Below are 18,591 nucleotides of genomic sequence, written 5' to 3'. Positions count from 1 at the left end.
CTGATGATGGGATGGGGGGTGGGAGGAGAGGGAGGAAGAGGGAAAGAGAGGAAGAGTGAGAGGGGGTAGAGGTTGGGGGAGGCAGGCGCAGGACAGTGACATCTTGAAAAAACACAGTTACTATGCTGCTCATGTAATGACATACAGTACAGGACTCTGGCTTAGACAAATCAATAGCAATCTACACTACCGTTCAAAAGTTTGGGGTCACTTAGAAATGTCCTTGTTTTTGAAAGAAAAGCTATTTTCTTTGTCCATTAAAATATCATCAAATTGATCAGAAATACAGTGTAGACATTGTTAATGTTGGAAACGGCAGATTTTTTATGGAATATCTACATAGGCGTACAGAGGCCCATTATCAGCAACCATCACTCCTGTGTTCCAATGGCACGTTGTGTTAGCTAATCCAAGTTTATCATTTTGAAAGGCTAATTGGTCATTTAGAAAAACCTTTTGCAATTATGTTAACACAGCTGAAAACTGTTATGCTGATTAAATAAGCAATAAAACTGGCCTTCTTTATACTAGTTGAGTACCTGGAGCATCAGCATTTGTGGGTTCGATTACAGGCTCAAAATGGCCAGAAACAAAGAACTTTATTCTGAAACTCGTCAGTCTATTCTTGTTCTGAGAAATGAAGGCTAATCCATGCAAGAAATTGCCAAGAAACTGAAGATCTGGTACAACGCTGTGTACTTCTCCCTTCGCAGGACAGTGCAAACTGGCTCTAACCAGAATAGAAAGAGGATTGGGAGGCCCCGGTGCACAACTGAGCAAGAGGACAAGTAAATTAGTGTGTCTAGTTTGAGAAACAGACGCCTCACAAGTCCTCAACTGGCAGCTTCATTAAATAGTACCCACAAAACACCAGTCTCAATGTTAACAGTGAAGAGATGACTCCGGGATGCTGGACATCTAGGCAGAGTTGCAAAGAAAAAGCCATATCTCAGACTGGCCAATCAAAACAAAAGATTAAGATGGGCAAAAGAACACAGACACTGGACAGAGGAAGATTGGAAAAAAGTGTTATGGACAGATGAATCTAAATCTAAGTTTGAGGTGTTCGGATCACAAAGAAGAACATTCGTGAGATGGAGGAGTGCTTGACACCATCTGTCAAGCATGGTGGAGGCAATGTGATGGTCTGGGGGTGCTTTGGTGGTGGTAAAGTGGGAGATTTGTACATGGCCATGTCATACCCTGTGGGCGGCGCTTAATTTTAGCCAATTTCCTCCTACAACAGGACAATGACCCAAAGCACAGCTCTAAACTATGCAAGAACTATTTAGGGAACAAGCAGTCAGCTGGTATTCTGTCTATAATGGAGTGGCCAGCACAGTCACCGGATCTCAACCCTATCGAGCTGTTGTGGGAGCAGCTTGACCGTATGGTACATAAGAAGTGCCCATCAAGCCAATCCAACTTGTGGGAGGTGCTTCAGGAAGCATGAGGTGTAATCTCTTCAGATTACATCAACAAATCGACAACTAGAATGCCAAAGGTCTGCAAGGCAGTAATTGCTGCAAATGGAAGATTCTTTGACGAAAGCAAAGTTTGAAGGACACAATTATTATTTCAATTAAAAATCATTATTTATAACCTTGTCAACGTTTTAACTATATTTCCTATTCATTTTGCAACTCATTTCATGTATGTTTTCATGGAAAACAAGGACATTTGTAAGTGACCCCAAACTTTTGAACGGTGGTGTATATACTTTTGATCCCCAAAGGAAACATTAGGTTTGATATTGACAGATTCAGATACAGACACACGGATCCTCCGTCACTCACTTTCTAACTCGATGCTGTCGGCTCCTCTCTCCATGCCGATGACGCCTCGGCCTCCTCCCCTCCCCCTCTACCTCACCCCACTCCCCTACCACTACCCCTTCTGTCCCCTTACCCTTATGCCTTCTCCCTCCCTCCTCCCCCTCCCTCCTAACCCTCCTGTGCCTCCTCTTCTCATCTCCCACTCCTCCCTCGCTATAATGCGGTGACACACTCCTCCCCTCCTTCCCTTCTTTATGCCTACATCTCCTTCCATGTTCCCTTCTTTCTTCAATACCCTCCAGCGTCTGCAGGGACAATCTGCTCCCCCCGTGCCCCAGACGGGCCTCTCTCTCTGGGCCACTAACTCCCCTTGGTTCACCCCCCCTGTTTCTCTGATGGTAGCAGGCCTGGCGTCTGATGTATTCTTCAGCTCTCTGGTGGCCCAGGGTGTCCTGTGGGTCTAGAGGAGGCTCTCCGGGCCGGGTCTTGTTGGTGTTGTTGTTGCGGTTGTCCTGGGGGTTGACCACCAGCGGACGGTCCAGGTGGGTCTTCATGTCCCCCGCACGATGGGGGTACGACACCTGGGGAGGGAGGGGGTTAAGGATGTTATCTTCTGAAATTGGATGAATAAGTTACTTTATATAGGCAAACAACAAGGCTAGAATCCTAACACGTGGACCTCAAGTGAAGATTCTTCCATAAATAAAGAAAACCCTATGTTTATTCTCTTTCTAACTCAAATCCTGTCTCCTTTCCTGGGCCCAACCCTTAGAACCAGAGATATACAGAGTTTAGCAAGTAGTCCGCCATTTTGTCACCAAAGGTTCTAATTGTGGATGTAATTAGTGAGACATTTTTGGCACCAATAGCTACCAGTAATTTACCAAAGTTACCGGAATCGTCTGTAATTTTGGTAATTAACAGGTAATCTATGGCAATCTATGGTAACTTTGGTCATTCAGACCTGAATAACTTAATAAAAAATGTATTCATATATTGTCCATAAGTTTCTAATGATAGACCATATGGTTCAAGAGAAAATAGCCTAGCTAATGGAAAAAGCACTTAATCAACAACGGCATTATTTTCAATTAACTCTGCAACTCTTCCAACTGTTGACTTTTTCACAACTGCCACCAGTTTTGCGGCAGAATATTTACAACAATGAAATACTGAAACAGTAAAATAAATAAAAGTCTGTAAAGAAATATAGAAAGGATATTTTATGCTGAAGCTCATATTAAACACAAATGGTATCCACTAAGTTGATTCTTTATTTTTAGGACAATGTTTTACAATTTAGTCATTCCATTTTTTATTTTCAAATCATCTTATTTGATTATTTGATATATTTTACATGTGGTAAGGCCACACAGAAGGCCAGAGTTAATTACAGACACCTGTGATCATCTGAAGGACCCCAAAGGCCCGCTAGATGTCTCGTGATAAATGACATCAAATCATTGAAAGTGACAGAAATTCTGGTAGTTTACTGGCAAATTTCAAAAGTTCCAGTAATATATCCTCCCTTTGCAACCATAGGCACCAATATGGTGTCCATTATAAACCATAGGCACCAATATGGTGTCTATTATAAACCATAGGCACCAATATGGTGTCCATTATAAACCATAGGCACCAATATGGTGTCCATTATAAACCATAGGCACCAATATGGTGTCCATTATAAACCATAGGCACCAATATGGTGTCCATTATAAACCATAAAGGGAAAGGGAGATACCTAGTCAGTTGTACAACTGAATGCATTCAACTGAAATGTGTCTTCCGGATTTAACCCAACCCTTCTGAATCAGAGGCACCAATATGGCGTCAATTATAAACCATAGGCACTAATATGGCGGCCATTATGAACCATAAATCTCAAGTTTGCCGAAATACTATATATATACACATTTGACTCCTGATGATTGCCAACTCCATTGGAGTACATTACATTGTAGTTTATCAGTCTCAATTCGTGTACTGATACATTACATTATTGATTGCTCTGGATATTTAGGCACAGATTGCTACTAAGCACTTTGTGATGTAATTGCAAAAAGCGCTATACATTTTGATGCATTCTCCACTTTAGCACACCGTCCCAAGCCATATAAAATATATACAAAATAAAATATATGTCATATATTTTTTGGACAAAATATTTGGCCTGACCAGGGAAAAAACACATCCCCAGCACCAATAAGTCATGGATCATATATACCAGGATTGGACTGTATATACACTACCGGTCAAAAGTTTTAGAACAACTACTCATTCAAGGGTTTTTCTCTATTTTTACTATTTTCCACATTGTAGAATAATAATAGTAGTGAATAATAGTGAAGACATCAAAACTATGAATCATGTAGTAACCCAAAAAGTTTTAAACAAATCAAAATATATTTTATATTTGACATTCTTCAAATAGCCACCCTTTGCCTTGATGAAAACTTTGCGCACTCTTGGCATTCTCTCATCTGGAATGCTTTTCCAACAGTCTTGAAGGAGTTCCCACATATGCTGAGCACTTGTTGGCTGCTTTTCCTTCACTCTGCGGTCCGACTCATCCCAAACCACCTCAATTTGGTTGAGGTCGAGGGATTGTGGAGGCCAGGTCATCTGATGCAGCACTCCATCACTCTCCTTCCTATTAAAATAGCCCTTACACTGCCTGGAGCTGTGTTAGGTCATTGTACTGTCAAAAAACAAATGATAGTCCCACTAAGTCCAAACCAGATGGGATGGCGTATCGCTGCAGAATGCTGTGGTAGCCATGCTGGTTAAGTGTGCCTTGAATTCTAAATAAATCACAGACAGTGTCACCAGCAAAGCACCCCCACACCATAACACCTCCTACTCCATGCTTTACGGTGGGAAATACACATGCGGAGATCATCCGTCTAATGTCTAATGTCCATTGCTCGTGTTTCTTGGCCAAAACTGGTCTCTTCTTCTTATTGGTGTCCTTTAGTAGTGGTTTCTTTGCAGCAATTTGACCATGAAGGGCTGGTTCACTCATTCTCCTCTGAACAGTTGATGTTGAGATGTGTCTGTTACTTGAACTCTGTGAAGCATTTATTTGGGCTGCAATTTCTGAGGCTGGTAACTCGAATGAACTTATCCTCTGCAGCACAGGTAACTCTAAATCTGTCGTTCTGCCCCTGAGCAAGGCAGTAAACCCACTGTTCCCTGGGCGCCGAAGACGTGGATGTGGATTATGGCAGCCCCCCGCACCTCTCTGATTCAGAGGGGTTGGGTTAAATGCGGAAGACACATTTCAGTTGAATGCATTCAGTTGTACAACTGACTAGGTATCCCTCTTTCCCTTTCTCTAATGAACTTATCCTCTGTAGCAGAGGTAACTCTGGCTCTTCCTTTCCTGTGGCGTTCCTCATGAGAGCCAGTTTCATCGTAGCGCTTGATGGTTTTTGCAACTGCACTTGCAGAAACTTTCAAAGTTCTTGACATTTTCCGTATTGTCGTTTCTCTTCGCTTATTTGAGCTGTTCTTGCCATAATATGGACTTGGTCTTTTACCAAATAGGGCTATCTTCTGAAAACCTTGTCACAACCTTGTCACAACACAACTGATTGGCTCAAACGCATTAAGAAGGAAAGAAATTCCAAAAATTAACTTTTAAGAAGGCACACCTGTTAATTGAAATGCATTCCAGGTGACTGCCTCATGAAGCTGGTTGAGAGAATGCCAAGAGTGTGCAAAGCTGTCATCAAGGAAAAGGGTGGCTATTTGAAGAATCTCAAATATTAAATATATTTTGATTTGTTTAACACTTTTTTGGTTACTACATGATTCCATATGTGTTATTTCATAGTGTTGATGTCTTCACTATTATTCACTACTATTATTATTCTACAATGTTGAAAATAGTAAAAATAAAGAAAAACCCTTGAATGAGTAGTTGTTCTAAAACTTTGGACCGGTACTGTATATACACAGTATATGTTTATCTGAGGCTCTATGGGTAACATTTTACATTACAGTGTCGTTATTACTGTGTAATCATTCAGTACCGTACTACAATTATAGTTACTATTTTTTACACTACATTTACACTGTACGATTACAGTTACTGTTGAAGTTACACTGTACTTACATGCATAACTGGACAGTAATAAAGGACTTTGAAGTGTCCCCGTTTTATTGTCTCTCACCTCTCCCTCCCCCTCTCCCCTGACCTTCCAGTCCTCCATGTCTCTCACCTCTCCCTCCCCCTCTCCCCTGATCTTCCAGTCCTCCATGTCTCTCACCTCTCCCTCCCCCTCTCCCCTGACCTTCCAGTCCTCCATGTCTCTCACCTCTCCCTCCCCCTCTCCCCTGATCTTCCAGTCCTCCATGTCTCTCACCTCTCCCTCCCCCTCTCCCCTGATCTTCCAGTCCCAGTGTCTCTCACCTCTCCTTCCCCCTCTCCCCTGACCTTCCAGTCCTCCATGTCTCTCACCTCTCCCTCCCCCTCTCCCCTGACCTTCCAGTCCTCCATGTCTCTCACCTCTCCCTCCCCCTCTCCCCTGATCTTCCAGTCCCAGTGTCTCTCACCTCTCCTTCCCCCTCTCCCCTGACCTTCCAGTCCTCCGTGTCTCTCACCTCTCCCTCCCCCTCTCCCCTGACCTTCCAGTCCCAGTGTCTCTCACCTCTCCCTCCCCCTCTCCCCTGACCTTCCAGTCCTCCATGTCTCTCACCTCTCCCTCCCCCTCTCCCCTGACCTTCCAGTCCTCCGTGTCTCTCACCTCTCCCTCCCCCTCTCCCCTGACCTTCCAGTCCTCCGTGTCTCTCACCTCTCCCTCCCCCTCTCCCCTGACCTTCCAGTCCTCCATGTCTCTCACCTCTCCCTCCCCCTCTCCCCTGATCTTCCAGTCCTCCATGTCTCTCACCTCTCCCTCCCCCTCTCCCCTGACCTTCCAGTCCTCCGTGTCTCTCACCTCTCCCTCCCCCTCTCCCCTGACCTTCCAGTCCTCCATGTCTCTCACCTCTCCCTCCCCCTCTCCCCTGATCTTCCAGTCCCAGTGTCTCTCACCTCTCCCTCCCCCTCTCCCCTGACCTTCCAGTCCTCCATGTCTCTCACCTCTCCCTCCCCCTCTCCCCTGACCTTCCAGTCCTCCATGTCTCTCACCTCTCCCTCCCCCTCTCCCCTGATCTTCCAGTCCTCCATGTCTCTCACCTCTCCCTCCCCCTCTCCCCTGACCTTCCAGTCCTCCGTGTCTCTCACCTCTCCCTCCCCCTCTCCCCTGACCTTCCAGTCCTCCATGTCTCTCACCTCTCCCTCCCCCTCTCCCCTGACCTTCCAGTCCTCCATGTCTCTCACCTCTCCCTCCCCCTCTCCCCTGACCTTCCAGTCCTCCGTGTCTCTCACCTCTCCCTCCCCCTCTCCCCTGACCTTCCAGTCCTCCGTGTCTCTCACCTCTCCCTCCCCCTCTCCCCTGACCTTCCAGTCCTCCGTGTCTCTCAACTCTCCCTCCCCCTCTCCCCTGACCTTCCAGTCCTCCGTGTCTCTCACCTCTCCCTCCCCCTCTCCCCTGACCTTCCAGTCCTCCATGTCTCTCACCTCTCCCTCCCCCTCTCCCCTGACCTTCCAGTGTCTGTATCTCTCACCTCTCCCTCCCCCTCTCCCCTGACCTTCCAGTCCTCCGTGTCTCTCACCTCTCCCTCCCCCTCTCCCCTGATCTTCCAGTCCTCCATGTCTCTCACCTCTCCCTCCCCCTCTCCCCTGACCTTCCAGTCCTCCATGTCTCTCACCTCTCCCTCCCCCTCTCCCCTGACCTTCCAGTCCTCCATGTCTCTCACCTCTCCCTCCCCCTCTCCCCTGACCTTCCAGTCCTCCATGTCTCTCACCTCTCCCTCCCCCTCTCCCCTGACCTTCCAGTCCTCCATGTCTCTCACCTCTCCCTCCCCCTCTCCCCTGACCTTCCAGTCCTCCGTGTCTCTCACCTCTCCCTCCCCCTCTCCCCTGACCTTCCAGTCCTCCGTGTCTCTCACCTCTCCCTCCCCCTCTCCCCTGACCTTCCAGTCCTCCGTGTCTCTCACCTCTCCCTCCCCCTCTCCCCTGACCTTCCAGTCCTCCATGTCTCTCACCTCTCCCTCCCCCTCTCCCCTGACCTTCCAGTCCTCCGTGTCTCTCACCTCTCCCTCCCCCTCTCCCCTGACCTTCCAGTCCTCCGTGTCCATCTCGTTGTACAGGGCCTCTCTGCTGGTCATCAGGTTCTGTCTCCTTATCTCACTGGTCCTCTGTTCCCACACTGATTTACCACCAGCCTTATTATTCTTCTGCTGCTCCTTACTGTGGGGAGAGATAGGGGAGAGAAAAAAGAAAGAAAATAAGAAAGAAAGAAATAAAGAAAGAGAGAGAGAGGGAAGTGTAGAAGAAGAAGATACGGAGAGGAAGAGAGGGATAAGAAAGAAGAGAAGAGAAGGGGATCAGTTGTGAATGTTGCTAGAAGAGATAGAAGAGATAACTAGATGTTTTTTTTTTCTCCCAGCTCCCCTAAGCGATGATATCATAGACCCAACAGCAGACAGACAGCCAGTGAGAAGAGTCCCTGTAGCCCACATAGGAATACACTGCAGAGGTGGATGTGATGATGATGATTACGATGATGATGAAGATGATTATGATGGAAGTGCCAACACATCGACAGATACCTCAAATTCAGGTATTTTTTACACATAAATTGTGTATTACAAGATTTTGTTGAATAAACATTTTTGTTAGTTGACGTTTTAAACCACATTCTTTTACCAACATTATATCAACAAAATCTCAAACAGTTTGTTTCAATGTATACAAACGATTCCATTATTGCGAGACAAAGACAGAGACAAAGACATAGCCATGGACTTTTGAGAAGGTAGGGGGTGAAATGTGTTACAGCCGTCAGCCCCCCCTCAACTGCACCCCCACCCCCGGTCCCCTCCCAAATGACCCCTCCTGTACTTCCCCTCGAGCACCTCACTAACACCACTTACCTCCAACGATTCAGATAGTTCAGATCATTCTAGACGTGAATGAACTGACAAATCCTCATAGAAAAGAATGGTCAGTTTTCAATTCAAATATGACATTTCAATTCATCCTTTTGAATCTACTGAATTGAAACTGGAATTGACCCCAACAACCCTAGCTAGCCAGCTTATCACACCTACTAACAAAATGACAGCCAGCCAGAGGTGAACAAACAAACACCAAAACAAGGATCAGGAATTAGGATTGGCAAAACCCAAAAACGTTCCCAAAGTTCCCAGGTTTTCCAAAAACCCCAACTGCAATATTCCAACTCGAAATATTTTATTTTTTATTTTTTTACCCCCGGAAGTCTTTCGAATTTTGCAACCCTAATCATGAAACAGCACGGAAAGACAGACTGAAAAAACTACACTAACAAAAGAACGACACAAACAAAAAAATAAAGGAAAAACAACATCAGAAAAGGATGGATGAGGAAAGGATAAAATAAAAAGTAAAAAATAAAAAAGTAAAAGCGTAAAATGAGATAAACGAGTAAATACCAGTCAAGCACATTCTCTGTGGCATCGATACGCTCAGTTTTTGTTACTGTCACTCTGAAGAGGAGACAAGGAGGGAGGGAGCGACACAACCAACATAAAAACAACGCCACCACAACCTTCCTCCCACCACTTCTACCGTACACAACGTTTATATACAACCTTCTCACAACATTTCCTTTTTTCTTTCTGTCCACAACGTTTCCACAACGTTGAGAAGAGTGAATGTGCTCAGAGTGTTGTTAGTGTAATGAGAAATAGGGGTGTTAGGAATAGGGTTAGTAAGGTGAATCGGATAAAAACCCTGTCCCCCCTCCACCTCTACTATATACAACGTTTATACAACGTTCGCAAGAGTGAGTCCTGGCTGTTAGTGTAAGAAGATGTGGAAAACCTTCTCACAACATTTACAGAACCTTCAGACAACCTTTAGACAACATTTAGAAGAGTGAGTTAGTGTGTTCGTGTAGGAAGAAGGTTTGGAGTAGGGTTAGTTACCCGTAGGTGGCGTGTATAAAAACAGCGCTGCTACAACCTTCCCATGTTTAAATAACCTTTAGACTCGGGTTGTCATGATACCAGTCACACAAGAAAACAAAAAAATAAAGCGGACTTCAATCCAAATCAAATTTTATTAGTCACATGCTGCAAATACAAAAGTGAAATGCTTACTTACAAGCCCCTAACCAACAATGCAGTTTAAAAAATACGAATAAGAAATAAAAGTTACAAGTAGTTAAAGAGCAGTGTGCGGCGGCACCGGTAAGTCAAGGTCATTTTTTTCTTTTTTCTTTATTTAATTGGCAAGTCAGTGAAGAACAAATTCTTATTTTCAATGATGGCCTGGGAACAGTGGGATAACATATTATTATTTTATTTTCATTTTTTTTACCCTGTCAGCTCGAGGATTCGATCTTGCAACCTTTCGGTAACAAGTCCAACGCTCTAACCACTAGGCTACCTGATGCTCCATATGTACATGTAGGTAGAGTTATTAAAGTGACTATGCATAGATAATAACAGAGAGTAGCAGCAGCGTAAAGGGGGGGGGGGGGGGGGGGGGGGCAATGCAAATAGTCTGGGTAGCCATTTGATTAGATGTTCAGGAGTCTTATGGATTGGGGGTGGAAGCTGTTCAGAAGCCTCTTAGACCTAGACTTGGCGCTCCTGTACCGCTTGCCGTGCGGTAGCAGAGAGAACGGTCTATGACTAGGGTGGCTGGAGTCTTTGACAATTTTTAGGGCCTTCCTCTGACACCGCCTGGTATATAGGTCCTGGATGGCAGGAAGCTTGGCCCCAGTGACGTACTGGGCCGTACACACTACCCTCTGTAGTGCCTTGCGGTCTGGAAGCCGAGCAGTTTCCATTCCAGGCAGTGATGCAACCAGTCAGGATGCTCTCGATGGTGCAGCTGTAGAACCTTTTGAGGATTTTGAGGATCTGAGGACCCATGCCAAATCTTTTCGGTCTCCTGAGGGGGAATAGGTTTTGTTGTGCCCCGTCGATGAGAATGGGGGCGTGCTCAGTCCTCCTTTTCTTGTAGTCCACAATCATCTCCTTTGTCTTGATCACATTGAGGGAGAGGTTGTTGTCCTGGCACCACACGGCCAGGTCTCTGACCGCCTCCCAAAATGCTGTCTCGTCGTTGTCGGTGATCAGGCCTACCGCTGTTGTGTCATCTGCAAACTTAATGATGTTGTTCGAGTCGTGCCTGGCCGTGCAGTCATGAGTGAACAGGGAGTACAGGAGGGGACTGAGCACACACACCTGAGGGGCCCCCGTGTTGAGGATCAGTGTGGCGAATGTGTTGTTACTTACCCTTACCACCTGGGGGCGGCCCGTCAGGAAGTCCAGGATCCAGTTGCAGAGGGAGGTGTTTAGTCCCAGGGTCCTTAGCTTAGTGATGAGCTTCGTGGGCACTATGGTGTTGAACGCTGAGCTGTAGTCAATGAACAGTATTCTCACATAGGTGTTCCTTTTGTTCAGGTGGGAAAGGGCAGTGTGGAGTGCAATAGAGATTGCATAATCTCTGGATCTGTTAGGGCGGTATGTAAACTGGAGTGGGTCTAGGGTTTCTGGGATAATGGTGTTGATGTGAGCCATGACCAGCCTTTCAAAGCACTTCATGGCTACAGACGTGAGTGCTACAGGTCGGTAGTCATTTAGGAAGGTTACCTTAGTGTTCTTGGGCACAGGGACTATGGTGGTCTGCTTAAAATATGTTGGTATTATAGACTTGGACAGGGAGAGGTTGAAAATGTCAGTAAAGACACTTGCCAGTTGGTCAGCGCATGCTCGCAGTACACATCCTGGTAATCCATCTGGCCCTGCGGCCTTGTGAATGTTGACCTGTTTAAAGGTCTTACTCACATTGGCTGCGGGGGGCGAGATCACACAGTCGTCCAGAACAGCTGGTGCTCTCATGCATGTTTCAGTGTTATTTCCCTCGAAGCGAGCATAGAAGTAGTTTAGCTCGTCTGGTAGGCTTGTGTTACTGGACAGCTCTAGGCTGTGCTTCCCTTTGTAGTCTGAAATGGTTTTCAAGTCCTGCCACATTCGTCGCGTGTCGGAGCCGGTGTAGTACGATTCGATCTTAGTCCTGTATTGACGCTTTGCTTATTTGATGGTTCGTCAGAGGGCATAGTGGGATTTCTTCTAAGCTTCCAGGTTAGAGTCCCGCTCCTTGAAAGCGGCAGCTCTAGCCTTTAGCTCAGTGCGGATGTTGCCTGTAATCCATGGCTTCTGGTTGGGGTATGTATGTACGGTCACTGTGGGGACGACGTCATCGATGCACTTATTGAGGAAGCCAATGACTGATGTGGTGTACTCCTCAATGCCATTGGAAGAATCACGGAAAATATTCCAGTCTGGGCTAGCAAAAAAGTCCTGTAGCTTAGCATCTGCTTCATCTGACCATTTTTTTATTGACCTAGTCACTGGTGCTTCCTGCTTTAATTTTTGCTCGTAAGAGGAATCAGGAGGATAGAATTATGGTCAGATTTGCCAAATGGAGAGAGAGGGAGAGCTTTGTATGCGTCTCTGTGTGTGGAGTAAAGGTGGTCTAGAGTTTTTTTCCCTCTGGTTGTACATTTAACATGCTGGTAGAAATGAGGTAAAACAAATGTAAGTTTCTCATGTTGGAAACAAACAGCCTTACGATATCACTCAGAGTCACATGTTTATATTCCAAGCTATAGCACACTATATTTTACAGGACCAAAGAATTTAGTCTGCTTTCTGTTTTCCTTCCTGCCATGGAAAATCAGGTGTCGTAGTATTGCGATACTGGTACTGTGACAACATTTAGAAGAGTGCTTGGAAGGGGTTAGTTGTTGGAGTAACGTGTTTGTGCCTCTGTTTAAATCACCACCACAAAGTCAAAGACATTAGTATCTCATGTATGGCACCTTAAATGTATGTCTATGGCTGCATTTACACAGGCAGCTCAATTGGTCAAAAGATCAGAATTGGGCTGCCTGTGTAAATGCAGCCTGTAATATTGTGTAACATGAAGTCTTGATAAACAGTATCTTAATACAGTATTGTTAATATATAGCAGGGAAATGTACACACACTCTCTCTCCTCCTTCCCCTCCCCTACGTCCTCTAAGACATGACTTAACCTATTGTTCTCCGTGTAAAAAACCACTAAGACAGGCACAGAGTACCGGGTAAGGACTTTTTATAAAGGGCTGGAGGGGCTTATGTAAAATCTGCTTCTCCTTGCAGAAACAGCAGACAATGGAACACACACACACACAAAAGGGCACATCAAACATTTCAAAGGGCCACAGAATTTCAGTAGAAACTATTTCCTTTTCCTGTCACTGTCTTTGATGATAAGAAGATGCCATTCTTCTGGCTGTAGTCTGTCTTTGCCCGCTGCGTTGCCGCGTAGCCACTTAGCTCGTTTCCATTGACTCTGAATGGAATTAGGGTGGAATTACGTTTTAGTGCACTCACTGTCAAATTTGATGATGCTTCAGACGTTTTTTTTTATGGGACCTTGCCACTCCTCGAAGCTCAAACTAGTATATTTAACCATGCTTCCATCTCATAACTTGTATAGTGTATTTAACCTGCTTCTCATAATTACTGTAATGCATGTAACCTTGTACCTCTCTTGATGATAACTGTGATTAAAGTTGAAGAAGCCTAGGTCAGTGGCTACGGAGATTTAGGTCGAGTGGGAGATGGCGTGTGCGTCAGATTGAGTCTTGAAGTGTGTGTCGGTCAGATTGAGTAGAGTAATGGAGTGTACATTAGACTGACTACTGTGTGTGTGTGTGTGTGTGTGTGTGTGTGTGTGTGTGTGTGTGTGTGTGGTGTGTGTGTGTGTGTAATATAGATATAATATAGATAGATAGATAGATAGATAGATAGATAGATAGATAGATAGATAGATAGATAGATAGATAGATAGATAGATAGATAGATAGATAGATAGATAGATAGATAGATAGATAGATAGATAGATAGACTTATTCTAAAATGTATTACATTGTTTTTTCCCCTCATCAATCTAGAAACAATACCCCATAATGACAAAGCAAAAACAGGTTTTTATACATTTTTGCAAATATATATATATATATAAAAAAAGTAAATATCAAATTTACATCAGTATTCAGACCCTTTACTCAGTACTTTGTTGAAGCACCTTTGGCAGCGATTACAGCCTTGAGTCTTCTTGGGTATGACAACAAGTTTGGCACACCTGTATTTGGGGAGTTTCTCCCATTAATCTCTGCAGATCCTCTCAATCTGCACAGCTATTTTCAGGTCTCTCCAGAGATGTTCGATCGGGTTCAAGTCCGGGCTCTGACTGGGCCACTCAATGACATTCAGAGACTTGTCCTGAAGCCACTCCTGCGTATGCTTAGGGTCGTTGTCCTTTTGGAAGGTGAACCTTTGCCCCAGTCTGAGGTCCTGAGCCCCCTGGAGCAGGTTTTCATCAAGGATCTCTCTGTAATTTGCTCCGTTCATCTTTCCCTCGATCCTGACTAGTCTCCCATGCTTCACCGTGGGGATGGTGCCAGGTTTCCTCCACACGTGGTGCTTGGCATTAAGGCTAAAGAGTTCAATCTTGGTTTCATCAGACCAGAGAATCTTGTTTTTCATGGTCTGAGAGTCCTTTTGGTGCCTTTTGGCAAACTCCAAGCAGTCTGTCGTGTCTTTTACTGAGGAGCAGCTTCCATCTGGCCACTCTACCATGATGGCCTGATTGGTGGAGTTCTGCAGAGATGGTTGTCCTTCTGGAAGGTTCTCCCATCTCCACAGAGGAACTCTGGAGCTCTGTCAGAGTGGCCATTGGGTTCTTGGTCACCTCCCTGACCAAGGCCATTCTCCCCTGATTGCTCAGTTTGGCCAGGAGGCCAGCTCTAGGAAGAGTCTTGGTGGTTCTAAACTTCTTCCATTTAAGAATGATGGAGGCCACTGTGTTCTTGGGGACCTTCAATGCTGAAGAAATTGTTTGGAACCCTTCCCCAGATCTGTGCTTCGGCACAGTCCTGACTCGGAGCTCTACGGAAAATTCCCTTGACCTCACGGCTTGTTTTTTTTTTCTCTGACATGCACTGTCAACGGTGGGACCTTATATAGACAAGTGTGTGCCTTTCCATATCATGTCCAATCAATTTAATTTACCACAGGTGGACTCCAATCAAGTTGTAGAAACATCAAGCATGATAAATGGAAACAGGATGCACCTGATCTCAATTTTGAGTCTCATAGCAAAGGGTCTGAATACTTACTTTTTCACATTTCTTACATTACAGTCTTGTTGTAAAATTGATTAAAAAAAATAATAATCCTAATCAATCTACACACAACATTAGGATAATTTTTTTAAATCCATTTTAGAACAAGGCTGTAATGTAAGAAATGTGAAAAAAGTAAAGGGATCTGAATACTTTCCGAATGCACTGTAGATAGATAGATAGATAGATAGATAGATAGATAGATAGATAGATAGATAGATAGATAGATAGATAGATAGATAGATAGATAGATAGATAGATAGATAGATAGATAGATAGATAGATAGATAGATAGATAGATAGATAGATAGATAGATAGATAGATAGATAGATAGATAGATAGATAGATAGATAGATAGATAGATAGATAGATAGATAGATAGATAGATAGATAGATAGATAGATAGATAGATAGATAGATGTGTACTCTACTCACGCAGCGATGGAGAGGTTAGCGGCAGACAGAGGACTAACTTCAGCCACCTCCTTGGCCTTCTGCAGGGTTGTCTTGGCATTAGCTGCCTCTTCTTGCTCCTCCTCATCCTGGAGAGAGAGAGAGAGAGAGAGAGAGAGAGAGAGAGAGAGAGAGAGAGAGAGAGAGGGAGAGAGGGAGGGTGAGAGAGGGAGGGAGGGAGGGAGGGAGAGGGAAGGAGAAATAAACAGAGGGAGAGAGGGAGAGAGAGGGAGGGAGAGAGAGGGAGGGAGAGGGAAGGAAAAATAAACAGAGGGAGAGAGGGAGAGAGAGGGAGGGAGAGAGAGGGAGGGAGAGGGAAGGAGAAATAAACAGAGGAAGAGGGAGAGAGAGGGAGAGAAATAAATAGAGATAAAGAAAGTGAGAGAGAGAAAGCGAGAAAGAAAAGAAAGAAAGAGCAAGAGAGAGAAAGAGAGAGAAAGAGAGAGCATTAGCCATATGAAATAGACCTTATTCAGTCTGTATGTTCTAACCATTGACAGCTAGTGGGGTGTAGAACGTTAGTCAATTAACAATGGCTGCTGTCTGAATAAGGTCTATAGCCTGGTCCAGTCAGTAGTAGACAGGCTCAGTAGAAGAGTAATACAGTACAGTATAATTCCCCAAATTCCATTGTTTTCCAGAAACCCTTGTCGGAAATTCCTGTAATTAGGGGGGCATAAGCAGGAAATCCAGGAATCCTGGAAAACCCTGGGAATTTGGAGAAAGTTACCGGAATTGTGCAACCCTAGTACCATAATCGCCAGGTGAGGTACAGTAAGGACAGCTCTAGGATCAGCTTGCCATCCCCAAATCCTAACCTTAACGTTATTGGGGGAAACGCAAAAACTGACCCAAGATCAGCATAGAGTATAAGGATAACTTCACCCATACAGTCATAGCCAGGTTATGTACAGTTATAGCCAGGTTATGTGCAGTAAGGTATAATGTGGTCCAGTACCTTGGTCAACTCCTGAGCATTGGCCAGATTGTCCACGGCGATAGCTAAGAACACATTCAGTAGGGTGTCTGAGAGCAGGGGGTTAAGGAACCGAAAGGACCAACTCAGAAACATTGTGACACAAGCCATGACATTCTGATGAGTATCTGTTTCCTCTGTGTTCCTCTAGAATGTCTGTACGTGTGTTTTTACGTGTCGCATTACACACACACACACCATAGAGAGACGTCAGTTGTACTATGTGTGTGTTTGTGTATGCATTTATATGTGTGTGTGTGTGTGTGTGGTGCGTGTGTATGCATTTCTGTGTGTCTCTGTGTGTATGTGTGTGTTTATGTGTGTATCAGCGTAGACCTGTGTGTGTGTGTGTGTGTGTGTGTGAGTCAGCATAGAGCCATGGCCATCAGGATACAGTTGCCGAAGAGTGTGAGCACTATGAAGAAGACGGAGTAGGCCATTCCACCGTTTACTCCTCCCTGAGACTTGATCCCATCATACATCACCATGTTCCAGTCTTCACCCGTCAGGATCTGTACACACACACACAGATCATCCTACATGACACACGTCATACCTGTGCAGTTTCCATATGACAAACGGCACAGTAAAACACTAGTGTTGAGCCATTTGCATGTGCGCACACTCACGGGAGAAAAATACAAGATGTTACTACACACGTGATCAACGCACAAAGCGTGTTCACACAATGTTCACACAACGTGAGTCAAGCTATTCAGAGAAACCCAATAGTAGAACTAAATACCATAAGAAACAAGTCCTACGAGTCAGAGACTGGAACAGCCAATCAAATCTAGAAACAGGATGTGAACACAATGACCAGAGTGCTGTACTACCGTGTCAAAAGCACAGAGAGCAGGTGTTTGGTATGAGACAGAACCTGGGCCCTTTCACATCCCCCTGTGTGATCCCAATCCTGGGGCGTTTGGTACCCCGATTCACTCTAGTAGGCATGTGTAATACCTGGCTGTAGCGAATCCTGGCCCTGCGAGAGAAGAGGGTCTAAGATGCAGGACCAGTGGACCTACCAGGTATTGTAATGCGGCAGCGCGAGTCGCGTGGCATTTTTTTGCCTGTTGTAAACAGACTAGCTCGCTGACGTCATGTAAAATATGCATGTTTCTAATCGCGCCCTCAAAACGGTTCTTTTCAGGTCTTGGGAAAGCAAAACATATTATGTAGATTTCTCACAAACGCTCCAGCAAACTGAACCAGGTAACCAAATTTCATATGTGAAAACGCCCTGTATCACCAAAGAATGGTCCAATGTCTGACCTGAAATACTGTCATTATAGCTGCAGGAAAGGTGTCAAAGTTGGTGGCCGGCGTGCCACCTTCAAAGTTGAATCTGGAAGGGAGAAAGAGAGCGGGAGAAAGAGAGAGGGAGAGAGAGGAGCGAGCGAGAGAGAAGTGCGAGACATTATGATATATCATGGATACGTCCGGACAGATCCACACAGAAGGAAGTCCATTGTGAGTTGACAGTTCCTCAAGTCTCTCTCTCCACGCCATGAAGTCCATCATCAGTTTATGCGTGTGTGTATTACATTTTACATTTCAGTCATTTAACAGATGTTCTTATCCAGAGCGACTTACAGGAGCAAATGAGGGTTAAGTGCCTTGCTCAAGGGAACATCAACATATTTTTCACCTAGTCCGCCTGGGGATTCGAACCAGCAACCTTTGGGTTACTGGCCCAATGTCTACCTGCCTCCCATTGTCTATGAATGTGTGTGTGTGGGTGTGTACGTAACAGCCCTTGGATTCCTGCGTGTATGTGTGTGTGTGTGTGTATATGTGTGTGTGTGTGTGTGTGTGTGTGTGTGTGTGTGTGTGTGTGTGTGTGTGTGTGTGTGTGTGTGTGTGTGTGTGTGTGTGTGTGTGTGTGTGTGTGTCGGCGTGCGTGCGTGCGTGTGAACCTGTGTGTGTGTATGTGTGTGTGTACTGACTGTCCACCGAAGAGCTGCATGCCCAAAAGGGCAAAGACGACAATGAAGAGGAAGAGGAGGAAGAGCAAACTGATGATGGACTTCATAGAGTTGAGTAATGATACCACCAAGTTACGTAGAGGGGCCCAGTACCTAGGGAGAGAGGGATGAGGACAGA

General features: G+C 45.1%; 1 protein-coding gene across 10 annotated transcripts in view; it reads right to left on the bottom strand.

Annotated features, from left to right (window-relative positions):
- Positions 1-18,591, bottom strand: part of LOC106594976 (voltage-dependent P/Q-type calcium channel subunit alpha-1A) — a 133,060-nt gene that overhangs the window by 81,553 nt on the left and 32,916 nt on the right. For 8 of the 10 annotated variants that reach the window (XM_082966232.1, XM_082966235.1, XM_082966239.1 and 5 more), the window contains exons 13-20: positions 18,435-18,566; positions 17,761-17,833; positions 16,880-16,997; positions 16,468-16,535; positions 15,492-15,598; positions 9,300-9,353; positions 7,917-8,073; positions 1,797-2,356 (exon numbers count right to left, since the gene is read on the bottom strand). In XM_082966232.1, coding sequence (XP_082822358.1) covers positions 1,797-2,356; positions 7,917-8,073; positions 9,300-9,353; positions 15,492-15,598; positions 16,468-16,535; positions 16,880-16,997; positions 17,761-17,833; positions 18,435-18,566 — 1,269 coding nt within the window. The remainder of the gene's footprint in view (positions 1-1,796; positions 2,357-7,916; positions 8,074-9,299; positions 9,354-15,491; positions 15,599-16,467; positions 16,536-16,879; positions 16,998-17,760; positions 17,834-18,434; positions 18,567-18,591) is intronic. The other 2 variants (XM_082966236.1, XM_082966240.1) reach the window with 2 other exon arrangements.

The sequence above is a fragment of the Salmo salar genome, chromosome 02 (assembly GCF_965601325.2).
Source record: "Salmo salar chromosome 02, fSalSal1, whole genome shotgun sequence".
Classification (NCBI taxonomy): Eukaryota; Metazoa; Chordata; class Actinopteri; order Salmoniformes; family Salmonidae; genus Salmo; species Salmo salar.
This window is presented reverse-complemented; position numbering and strand designations above follow the sequence as displayed.